We start from the raw sequence: 12,102 nt of genomic DNA on the forward strand, positions 1-12,102 counted from the left end.
GTAGCCGACCTCTCAAGCTGCACTGGAAGTTGAATGTTCCCGGAACGCCAGTTAGGAGCCCCTCCAGAGAGACGCCTGGGCCCTGGTGGGTAGTTGGGGAACTGGGAATCCAAGTGGCTTTTTGGAGTCCTGCCCCCTGGTTCATCTGCTGCAACCAGAAACTGCCCCCTTCAGGTCACCCTTGCTTTCTCACTCAGAGCCCCGCTCCTCTGCCCCCTCCTGGAACAGACTTTGTGGGGGGGGGGGGGAGGCACAGAAGGAGGCCTGGTGGTGGGGGAGAGGGTGTTATTTGCTGGCCCGTTGGACAATGGATAGTGTTCCAGAGAGGTTCTGGAGGGGCTGGGACAAGGCCCTGGAGGGGCCCACGACAAACACGTGGGTACATGCGCACCCGTGTGTGTGTGTGTGTGTGTGTGTGGTCGCCAGTCAGTGCAGCACAGAGGGCCCGCCACATGCCAGCACCCAGTAGGTGCTTTCTTCCTCATGGCCACATGAGTTCCTTAGTTCCTGTGTCCAGACTAGGACACAGGTCACTCAGACCTCTGCACTTGGGATCTGTCCACCGCATCAAGTCGTCTCTCAAGATCCTCTTCTCTGTCCTCTGGCACTTGTGTTTTGGAATATCACCAAGGTTCAGTTGATTGCAACCAGCACTTATTTAGCACCTTCTGTGTACCAGGTGCTATGGTGCCAGGGATGCAGAGCTTGCTGTCTTGGGGGGAAGAGGATTTGCTCATCTGTGGACCAAGATGGTTCAGTGCCCTGGGTGTGGTGGGAGCTGGGGTGCTTCGTGGGGAGTAGGGGGAGGAGGAGGTAGCAGAACTGAGATGAGTAGGAACAGGTTTGTTGGGTCAGGGGGCCTCCCGGGTAGAGGTTAGCTGTGGGCTCAGAGGAATGACACAGCACGTTGTGTGAGTTTGGCACAGTCGGAGCACACAGCATGGGCAGGCTGCAGGGATGGGGCTGGGAGGTGTGTGCAGGTCAAGCCAGGTGGCATTGAGCAGGGAGGGGGTGAGGTCAGGCTCTACAGCACCTGATCAGTGCCCCAATCACCGCATCCTGGCCCACAGACGGGGAGAGCGTTTCCCTTCCCCTGGGTGGTTCTGCTCCTTGTGAAGCAGTTAATGGTGCTGCAGGGACATGAACTTTCTCTGTTTTGCGTTGAACTTCATTGCCTTAAGCTCACTTATTCTCGCTCTACACCTGGGATCTGGACAGGAGAGCCGTTCCTTCCTGCTGCTTCTGTCCCTGCAGCTCATCCCTCTGGGCATGGGCAGCTGTGCGCCAGGCTCCGTGTGAGGTCTGAGTGTGGTGGCCGTGCCTTTGGCTGGAGCAGGGGGCACAGGGGCGGGACTGTGAGCACGTGAGTGATTCTGGAGGCTGGGGCGGTGGTCTCATGTCAGGGGCCTGGAGCCAGGGCGGGCCACTTGCTCTGTCGTCACACTTAGTCATTTCGATTTCCTTTTCCCGACTCCTTCCATAACCACGAAGTCCATGGACTTGAAGCTCTTAATGCCTCTCGTGTTGAGGTGCCCTTGTTTTTGTTGGCGTTTCCTCCTTCGTGTCTGTCACCCGTATCTGCCTACTGGTATTGCGTGTCTTGGTGACTGCGTTTGTGTACGGTAGCTGAATGCTCCTCTGTGCCTTAGTGTGTGTGTATCTGAGGAGAGAGGTGGAGGGATTCCTTCTTAGCACCAGAATAGTGTTGTTCCCCGGGACTGAGGAGTGTAGGATATTTGCAGGGCATGTCCGAAGGATCACAGTGGTTCGCAAACCTGACTGCCTGTGGCCGGCACTTGGACGGCTCGCAGAACCTCCATCGTGGCTTCATTGCAGGGGTTGCAATTCTGTGGGCATCTCCAAAGCGGGCCTGATCCAATGGAACCCATGCCTGCTGGGTTGCAATCCAGGTGTGAGAGGGAAGGCCTTTGCATTCCAGGTCTTGCAAATTCCACCGGATTTTTCCCCCCTTAGTTTCAAGAAGGGTTGATTCTATTAATAGATCAAGTAAAGATTTCTTTAAATTTGACTTTTTAGTATTGATTTGGTTCTTTCCCCCCTCCCCACAAATTATTCCGCAAAACTGTAGTTTCTAATTGAAAATCATGTTACGCATTTGATGTTCTAATTCAAACTGTGTTTTAATGATAAACACTACTAAAAAAGGCCTTGAAAAAAATGTTGCTTCCTTTCTCCCCAATCAGTTGTTTATCATTGGCAGAATTATACAATTAGTTATAGATTTTTTTAAAAGCAACAGCATATTTGTCTTATTTCCAAGAAATCAAATTTAATCCAGGGGCTCAGAGCTTAGTAAAAGCAAAAGAAATTTAGGCCTGAGGGTAATTTTGGGGGAAAGGATTGGAAATGGAAAGGCTTTGAATAAAGTGCCTCAGGCCCATATAAATGTGCCAGTATTGTACCAGGAATATAGCAAACACGATTAGTAAATAACTTGTCTTTCTGTAAGATTTGCATACCACCAAAGTATATAACACTGCTATTTTGTTCCCCGTTTAGTAGATAATTTCTCCCATTTAAAATAGTCAGGAATTTTCGAGAGCGACCCTTAATCTACTGATGCTCGGTGTGTGCATACTGGGCTCCCTCCATCCGGGGACTTTTGATCCTGGCACAACCCATATGGGCAGCCCATTACCAGATGTATGCCCATCCTTCCAGATGCTGGCCGGTGCCAGGTGCTGTGCTGGTTTTCACTCTAAGGCTGTTCCATGGAGCAGACATTGTGGGTGGTGGTACCTGGGGGCCCAGAGTGTTGCTTTGCTCCTGCAGCAGTTCCTGGGAGGGGCAGAGACGTATGGAAGCTGCAGGTGGAAATCTCAGATCTTCAAGAAATCGCATGTCTTCGCTTTCTAGGTATCAGCAAAATTTTTGTTTGTTTTTTAGATTTTCTTATTTGAAAGGAAGAGTTATGGGGTGAGAGGTTGGGGGAGATATCTTCCATATCTTTCATCCACTTGTTCACTCCTTAAATGGCTGCAATGGCTGGAGCTGGGCCAAGCTGAAGCCAGGAGCCAGGAGCTTCTTCTAGGTCTCCCACATGGGTGCAGGGGCCCAAGCTCTTGGGTAATCTTCCACTGCTTTCCCAGGCACATTAATAGAGAGCTGGATCAGAAGTGGAGTAACTGGGACATGAACTCTCACCCATATGGGATGCCGGCACTGCAGGCCACAGCTTAACCCATTGTGCCTTAGCACCGACCCCTCAACAAAGTTTTTAAAATTTCAATCCTGAGCTTCTACCCCAGCAGGCTGGTAGGAAATTCATCCTGGGTCATTTTTGGCCCACCCTGGCTTGGCTGGAGGCCCAAGGACTTACACAGAATCTGGACTGTGGTGCTCAATACCCAGTAGATGACGGGACTGCCCACGGCCCAGCTCACGAGTGCTGCCCTAGCAGGTGCAGCTGGGGTCTCAGTTCTGGGGGATTCTCCTGGAGTCAGCCCTTTCTCCTTCCTTCTTATTCCTGTACATGGCCTGGGGTTTTCGGAAACAAATCTTAGAAACCGCTGCTCAAATCCAGGAACCTGGCCCTTTCCAGGGCTGTTCGTCTGTTGGTAGTGTTAACAGTGCCAACTTCCACTCATCAAAGGTCATTCGGGGCAGAAGCAGCCGCCGGTGTCTGATGCCGGAGCAAGGAGTTCTTCCCAGCCCAATGTTCCTGGCTTTGATTCTCCTCCTTGGCCTGCACCCCACATCCACATCGCCCCCTCCCTCAATTTCCCAAGGGGTCTGCTCAGGCTCCCAGAGCCAGTTTTGAAGGCGCGTGCCCTTGTTTGATTGCTGGTGTTCATGGTTTTGTGGCCTTTCCGGAGCATCTCAGCATCCTTGGCACATTTTTGGAGAATAATCTGCATTAGAAAGCCGGGATGCAGCCCCAGCGCCTCTCTCACTGGGGAACCTGAACCCTGCGGTGGCTTTTGTACACCCAGCCCCTAGAGCCTGAGTGACAGTGCCGCCATCTGTGTGGAGCAGTGGGTCTGGCCGTGCCCCGTGCCCTCCGCAGCTGGCTGTGGGCTCTTCCCACTGGCTGGAGTTGCCCCAAGCTGGGTGGCAAGCATCCTTCTCGCGTGGCCCGCAGGGATGCTCGCTGTGCCTGGAGTCAGGTCACAGAGTCGGGTCCTCTGCCTGGAGCTCCCAGGCATGTTTTCCTGGAGCATTTCTTACAAACACTGCAGCCGGGGGATGCCTTTCTGTCTGGAGCTGACTGGGACCCCTCTTCTCCTGCCACAGCCTTCTGTGCAATGGGAACTGCAGGGCCCGTCTCCCACCTGCCAGCCTGCAGCCTCAGCTGTTCCGGGTTGGCTTAGAGCATCTCCGAGGAAGACGGTATGGCTCTCGGTAATTCTGCCTCCATTACCCTGTGTCTGTTACTTATCTCTTCATTATTCTACTAGAAACGCTAGATTAACTGAAAAATAAGTGAGTCTCCGAGGCCTGAAATGGGAAGTAAGAAAGGAAATACACACTTGCAGGAGCACACCCTTGCACACGTGCACTCACAAACCCACATGTGCACCCCTGCACGCATTTGCATTTGCACACGTACACATTCGCACAGGCACACACTCACGCTCTGGTACCCTGGGGGAGTTCTGCAGGAGCTCTGGGAGTTTGCAGGCTTGGATAATTTGGTATTTCAAGGACAAGGACCTGATCTGACTCTCGGGGCAGCTGCTGCCCTTACAGGAGTACCAAGCACTGGGAGACTGCTGGGGGACAGGGAGGAAGAGGTCTCTGTGGGGTGAGACAGTCTGCACTCTCTGGGGAGTCCTCGCCTGCTGTTCTGTCTGCCTTCTCCCTTCTCCCCATTCTTCCTTCTCCCTCTTTTATTCAAGCCTCTTGGAAAGCTAATGTATTAATGAGCAAAGAGCTGCAGGGTCCCGGGTCAGGAGCCCTAGGGAGAAGTCTGGGGGCCAGCAGCAGCCAGTGGCCTGTCCTCTGCTCTGCAGGAGCCCAGCAGGTCCCTGCAGGCTCCAAGGTCAGGAGCAACCTGCCTCGCTGGTTGCTGGAGATGCAGGATGATGGTCTGGACACAAAGGCAGTTCTTTGTCAAGGCAGAAAATTGCTGTCCGGGCACTCTGAGCGTGTTGCTTGGGCACTTTTTATCAGCATGAGCCCCCAAGGCATGGAGTAAGGGGCCTCGTGCACAAGGTTGACAGCAAGCACAGGGCCTCTCCTGCATGCCATTTCCTGGAGACAAGATTAGGCACTTAAAAAAAACAATTAAATTCTCCACCATAAGTGCTACAGAGATCTTTCACAGCAAGTGCAGGCCAACAGGACACACTCACATTTTCCCGCCATGGGAATGGGATATGCCCTGATGAAGAGACCATGAACCCAGCTGCCTTCTTCCTAAGGATCCTGCTGCTGAAATCCAATTTGTATCTCATTCCGGGACCCACGAGAACAGGAAGCCTCCGGAGAGCTGGTGTGACCACTTCACGTTGACAAGCTCTTTGCAAAGGGGCTGCCTGTCCCTTGTCCCTGTCCTCATGAAGGTTTCAAAGTTAGGATTTTCTTCTCCAGCATTCTGGGCTGAAGATTTATGCAGCCTTTCTTATTCCTCTGAGAGCACTCGAATCATTCATGTCCCTCCCTCACCCCCCCAGCCATATAGACTGGTGCAATCAATATTTATGCACCCATCACTCACGGCTGCAACACTCAAGCCTACGGATGCCAAATTCCTTGATGGCTACTGAAAAATTAGCTGGTTCTGTATTTCAGGCCCACTTTTTTTAGGTGGGGGGAGCATCTTGGGGAGATCAGAGCATGTGGTGCAATGGATTAATTAAGCCACCCAGATAATTGGCTATTAATAGATGGCCCATTGACAGCTGCCAGCTGGGTGCTGAGTTGACTGAGGTCCGTATGGTGGCAGGCAGTCTTCATCTGAGGGGGCACTGCTGGAAGGCTCCCCTCATTAGAAGGCAAATCAGGACCAGGAGGACAAGGAGCGGCTTCTTTCCCTCTACCACTTGGTGTAGCGTTTACAGCTTACAAAGCGTCTATTCACAAATGCCATATTTGACCCGTATTGCAAGCATGAGGTGGATGTTATTTCTTCCTTTACTGAAGTACAATGGATGGAGGTTTAAAGGGGAGGATACTTTGGCAAGGTCACTGAACCAACCAGTGGGCTGGAGCTCAATCTTTGTGAAGCACCTGCTGTTTCTAGCACGGCCATGCTCCACTTCTGGTTAGATTCTTCGGCCTGGGGAACATTAAATACACAGGTGTATGTCATATGTGTGCTTTCTTGTGGACAGAAGTTAGTGCTCTTGTCGAGGGATGTGGCCCTGCCTGTGATTAAACACCAGCATTGCTTTCCCACCCGTGCAAGGGAGCTGAGGGAGGGAAGTGCAGAGCCTCCCTTAGGAGCAGGGGAGGGCAAGGAGGACTTCGGACTGTCCTCCAGGAGAGCTAGGGTCGGCCCACCTTCAGCCCTTTCTGTGTGGGAAGATGCCAGGGCTGATGTCATAGACTTGGTGGCCTGAGAAGTGGAGAGAGGCCCCTCCGTGTCATTCCCCTCCGAGTCCCCACGTGGAGTACGGGGTCTGTTCTGATGCCGCAAGTCCTCATTCCCCAGCTGCCTCCCTCATGGGCCAGCGCTATCATTCGTGGGGCTGCTCCAAGTCCGAGGTCCCAAGGATTGTGGAAGTTAGACAGAAACCATGTTGTGATGAGGGCGGTTCTTCCATAATGAGAAGTCATTCCCTCTTGAGAGGAAAAACATTGTTTTTAAAGAACCAAACACAGAGCAGGTGCAGGAGGCAGGGCTTCAAGGAAGTGGCTTTACGAGATGCCCAGCATCTCATTAGATCCTCCTACTGTCATTAATGCAAAGGGCACCCTGCTTCTGTGTCTCTTGCTGTTAGCCTGGAAGGCCCTGGGATGGCTGCTTGATCTTACCTGGGAGCTGGTTCTGCCCACACGGAGGCTGGTTTAGGGGTTGGTGTGTGATATGGTTGTCTCCCAGATATGCTCATACTTAGGAAAGCATGAAGTTGGGTGGCTGCCAATGTCTTTCCAGGTATTGTGTCTGCAGTTTGGGTAAGCCACCCAAGGGTGCCTGGCGATGCTGTTGTTGCGTGGTCTCAATGATAAAGTTGGTGCCGTACGCCAGGGTCCTGAGCAGGAGCATGGCTTTTTTGTTCTTGTCTGTTTCTTCTGAACATGACAGCCTTGAAGGGTGCTGCATTCGAAGACTGTGTGTGGTGGTAAGGATGTGGATAAATGTAAACTAAGGGAGCTCACAGGCGCCCGCTCTACCTGGAGGTCCTGATGGTTTACTTGTTATTTGCTCAGTTCTGGGTCTGATGCACTCTCTGTAGGTTTATCTGCCTCTCTTAAACCTGAGATTATGAGTTCTGCTCCAGATTGTAGCTTTCCCCTTAAAACAGAGTATTTTTCTGGAAAACGTCTTGGCAGTGTTTACTGAAGCTGAATAGATGTGTGTTCCCGTGACCCTGCGGCATCCCAGCTAGACACAGACCCAACAGAAACACGTGTGTATTTCAGTAAACATCTCGTACTTCACTGGAGTTGGCAAGCTTTTTATTTTTATTCTTTTGGTAAATGGTCAGGTAACAAATACTTTCATTGTTTTAGGTTGTGTGGCCTCTGCTGTAGCCAGACTGTGCAGGTGAAGTGTGAAAAACAATATGCAAACCAGCATCTGGGGCTGTGTTCCCATAAAACTTTATCTAGGGCCACCACACCATAAATTTCATATATTTTACACATCCCATGGAGTAGTCTTCTTCTTCTGGAATTCTTTTTCTTTTTTCTTTCTTCTTCTTCTTCTTTTTTTTTTTTTTTTTTTTGACAGGCAGAATGGACAGTGAGAGAGAGAGACAGAGAGAAAGGTCTTCCTTTGCCGTTGGTTCACCCTCCAATGGCCACTGCGGCCGGCGCACCACGCTGATCCGAAGCCAGGAGCCAGGTGTTTCTCCTGGTCTCCCATGCGAGTGCAGGGCCCAAGGACTTGGGCCATCCTCCACTGCACTCCACAGCAGAGAGCTGGACAGGAAGAGGAGTGACTGGGACAGAATCCAGCACCCCGACCGGGACTAGAACCCGGTGTGCCGGTGTCGCAGGCAGAGGATTAGCCTATTGAGCTGCGGAGCCGGCCCTGGAATTATTTTTCTCAAGTATTTAGAAATGTAAGATCCACTCAGGTTTTTCAGGGTGTGCTAAGGCAGGTGACAGGTCACATTTGGCCAGAGGGCTGAGAAATCTCATCCATACAAAGTCTGAGAACAGAGAGAGCTAACCCGCGGTGCTACAACTCCTAGCTCTGTGGTCACTCGTGGTGGGGGCTAGTGACTGGCAGGTTGCAAGGGGAGCTGGTGCTCATTACGCAGGTGTATTTACCCTGTGAAGTGCCCTGGGTATGTCTTTTTCTCTTGGCATATTCCACGTCAATAAAAAGTTCAGGCAGAAAAATCTGAACCCAGTGTGCGGCAGGAGTGTGAGTTGATCTTTTAGCACCTCATTGAGGAGCTGAGCCTGCTCATCGCCATTCTCTTTATAGCCACTGGTTTCTGTTTCCTGAATAAGAGAGTCTTTGGAGAAAGGCCTCGGTCTGACTTTGCAATTTCCCAAATCTTACTCCCTTTTATAGCCAGGAGACATTTAACAAGCGGTGTGGTGCAGGCAGCAGCCAGCCAGCCAGCTATGTTGCTGGGCATTAGCCCTTTCGTTGGCAGATTGTAGGAAGACAGGGGCTCCCTGGGGAGAGTGCAAGAGGAGAGCATTTGGGAAAATGCAAGTGGGTCTTTGGCTGATGTAGTTGCTCGTCGGACATCCAGGCTGAAATCAATGTTTGTAGGTAAGAGGTAGAGGCCGAAGTACAGAGAATGGAATTCCGTGGCGTCAGCTACTGGCTCATACAAAACTAAGGGTCTTTTTGCATTCCAGAGAAGCAAGTCTGAGTCCCCAGTAGATGCCAGCTACTTTCTGTGCCCATCACCCCCTCTTCCTGACATCCCTGCGGGGCCTGCAGTGGTAGCTTTGTTTTTCAGGAGAGGATCACCAGGCTTGGGAAGTTAAGTGACTTCCCCGAGGGCGCTTGGCTCATGAGAGAGCAGAGGTATAGGTTCCAAATCACAGAGCACCCCCCTTCTCCCCACTTCACCATGCTCACCCCAAGCCTCCTCCCTCCACAGTCACATTGGCTCTGGTCTCTGAAAGTGAGAACTTGGAATGTGTTTTCCCCTTAGCAACCAGCTTCTGAGGCTCTGTTTGTTCTGTTTCCCAGAATTATATACATCTTGTTTAGATCAGAAACTGTTGAATGCAGTAGTTTTGTATCAGAGCTTCTGATCATCCTCCAGGATGAGGCATTTTAAAGGAATATTCAAGGGGGAGACTTTACAGCATTTTCAAGGAGAAATATATTGGGCTTTCCCAACTCTTCCATGCCCTTGTGAACAGTGTCCTGTTACAGACGGCTGGCAGTGTCTCTGCTCCTCTTAAAAAAGAGGACACCCCACAAAGGGCACACCCTTCTTGAGGGTATGAAGGGGTTTTCATATATGAAATGAATTTATTTGAAAGGCAGAGTTACACACAGAGGGAAGGGGAGAGCAAGAGAGAGATTGATTTTCTATCTGCTGGTTCATTCTCCCAGAGGCCACAACCACCAGGGCTGTAGGGCTGCGCCAGGTTAAAGCTGGGAGCTTCTTCCAGTTCTCCCATGTGGGCTCAGGGGCCCAAGCGCTTACACACAGAGGGAAGGGGAGAGCAAGAGAGATATTGATTTTCTATCTGCTGGTTCATTCTCCCAGAGGCCACAACCACCAGGGCTGTAGGGCTGCGCCAGGTTCAAGCCGGGAGCTTCTTCCAGTTCCCCCATGTGGGCTCAGGGGCCCAAGCGCTTGGTCCATCCTCGGCTGCTTTCCCAGGCGCTTAGCAGGGAGCCGAATGGGAAGTGGAGCAGCCAGGACTTGACTGGAACAGGTGCCCGGATGGGATGCTGGTACTGCAGGGAGTGGCTTAGCACCCTGCCCCACAGCGCTAGCCCCAGGATGTGTGAAGGTGTTTTTAGGAATCCCTCAGCCTGATTAAAGACAGGACAGTGAGGAATTAGTCACTGTAGTCTATGGCTAAAAATTCCCCAGCATTGCCCCTGAGAGAGAGGAATCAGAGGAATCGTCCTGTATCTAGCATAATAACACCGATTATGTGGTTGTTTGTGCTGAGGAGTTGAAAACTATCAGGAGCCGGGAAAATACTCAGCGTGGAGCAGTAATTATGGATCAGCTGATAACAGGGGATGCATTGGATTGACTGCTAATTAGATTATTAGCGCCCAAAACAAATACCTGCTATTAACTGCAAATCAGCTACATTTATGATGGTTTCCCCTTTTCACATTTATCCCTTTTTGGAATGTACAATTTCCTTCCTTCCCTTTCTGTGCCGAGACCTCCCGTTTTCTGCCATCAGGTGAAGCATATTTGTTTATTGAGCTGAAATGGAATCTTCTTGTTTCTTTCTGTTCTCAGACGGGGTCTGAGAGGGCTGACACATGCAGAGTGTCAGGTGTAGGCTGTCCGCGCAGGGGAGACGAAGGGGCTATGGAAAGGCTGGGTACAGCTCTCTCTGGCCCGCACAAAGGGAGGGACTGAGGTCGCAGGCTGTTCCTGTCAACCTGGTGCTGGAGTTCATTGCCAAAGAACTGACCCATTGGGTTGGCCTGTGGCCTTTTGAGACGTGATCCTGGTCATCCTGGGTTCAAGGAGGATGGGAATGGGCATTTGGGCACTTCCCGTGCCTGCATTGCCCTCCCCCTCCTCCACGCAGGCTGACTGTGTGTCCACAGGAGCGTGATGTGCCAGCTGCTTTCCTGCCCATGGTGGTTCTGGGTTCTGTGGGCAGCCTGATTTGGAGGGGCCCCTGGGAGCTTGCCAGGATGTCTGGAGAGAGAAGTCTGGCCCAGCAGGAGTGAGGAGCAGCTCTGATCGTGACCTTGGAACACAGTGTGTGCACAGTGGAGTGCTAAGGGAGCAACTTGTTGGCGGCCTCCATTAAATGCCAGGAGTCCACACAGAAAGCAGAGGTTTCCAGGGGAGGGGACCATGTGGCTGACTTGTAGGAAAGATGCGAGGGGCTGTCCCTGAGTTACATCCTTCTTCACAACCACCCCCGACGTGGGCAGGCTGAGATTTAGCTGGACTGTGTACCTCTCTGAATAGTGTCTGAGCCATGCCCATGGCTTAATTTTTCTCGTTTGAGTGTTATCCCTGGATAATGTATTGATTATCCTCATTTTGCCAGTAAGTGAATTTAAGGTTTCCAAAAGTCCAGCACTTGGTCAGGTCAACATAGCTCCTAGGACAAGCCTTAGGATGGTGGGTCCAGGCTGTTGGGCAAGCAAGAAAGATAGGTGAGCTCCTGGAAGGAATCTTCCTCTTGGAGTGCCCGTCAAATGTGGGGAGACGGAGTGTGTCAGCTGACCTGCACCAGGTCACTGGAGCAGATTTGTTCATCTGGAAAACTCATCCAGGGCACTGCTGTGTGTCCTGAACAAGGTGCAGGAGCCATGTGGATTTGCTGGAGCTCGAGTTTTGCCCCCAGCGCCCAGGGCAGATTCTGAGGGAGCAATGGAGCAAGGAACCGTGGCTCTTTGCTGGCCACTGGCCACTTCTGTCTAGAGCTCCGTGTCCTTGGACTGGAAGACGCGTTGCAGTGATTACCAGAAAGAACCACGTCGCTGGGGATGGCCGTTTAATAGCAGGAGGGATTGCCAGATGGACAGAGGCCTTTTTCTTTGGAGTCCAAGTGGCACGTGAGGCCGAGGGGCTGGAGAGAAGTGCCCTGGAGGCCCCGGGGTGTGTGTGTGTGTGTGTGTGTGTGTGTGTTGGGGGTAAAGTTGGAGATGGCAGCCTTTGCCTTTCCCAGGAGCGGTTCTGCAAGCTTGAATTTCTTCCCGATCACGTCACTCTCCTGTTAGCTCAGGAAACTCGGGCTGAAGTTTAATCTCCTCCTTAAAGCTGTTTCACGAAAATAGGAGCCTGCTATTCCACAGGGCCTCTTATTAGGAGGAGAAGGATTTAGGACGGTCTTTTC

At 51.7% G+C, this 12,102-nt stretch overlaps 1 protein-coding gene across 3 annotated transcripts in view; it reads left to right on the forward strand.

The window, feature by feature from the left end:
- GALNT14 (polypeptide N-acetylgalactosaminyltransferase 14) overlaps nt 1-12,102 on the forward strand; it is a 204,023-nt gene that overhangs the window by 1,026 nt on the left and 190,895 nt on the right. For 2 of the 3 annotated variants that reach the window (XM_089327778.1, XM_070069718.2), the window contains exon 2: nt 4,255-4,350. The exons of the other annotated variant lie outside the window; for it this stretch is intronic. In XM_089327778.1, the coding sequence (XP_089183904.1) occupies nt 4,255-4,350 (96 nt within the window). The remainder of the gene's footprint in view (nt 1-4,254; nt 4,351-12,102) is intronic. 3 annotated transcript variants of the gene reach the window in all.

Source organism: Oryctolagus cuniculus, chromosome 2 (assembly GCF_051225735.1).
Source record: "Oryctolagus cuniculus isolate XC-2025 breed Fujian yellow rabbit chromosome 2, ASM5122573v1, whole genome shotgun sequence".
In the NCBI taxonomy this organism is placed as follows: Eukaryota; Metazoa; Chordata; class Mammalia; order Lagomorpha; family Leporidae; genus Oryctolagus; species Oryctolagus cuniculus.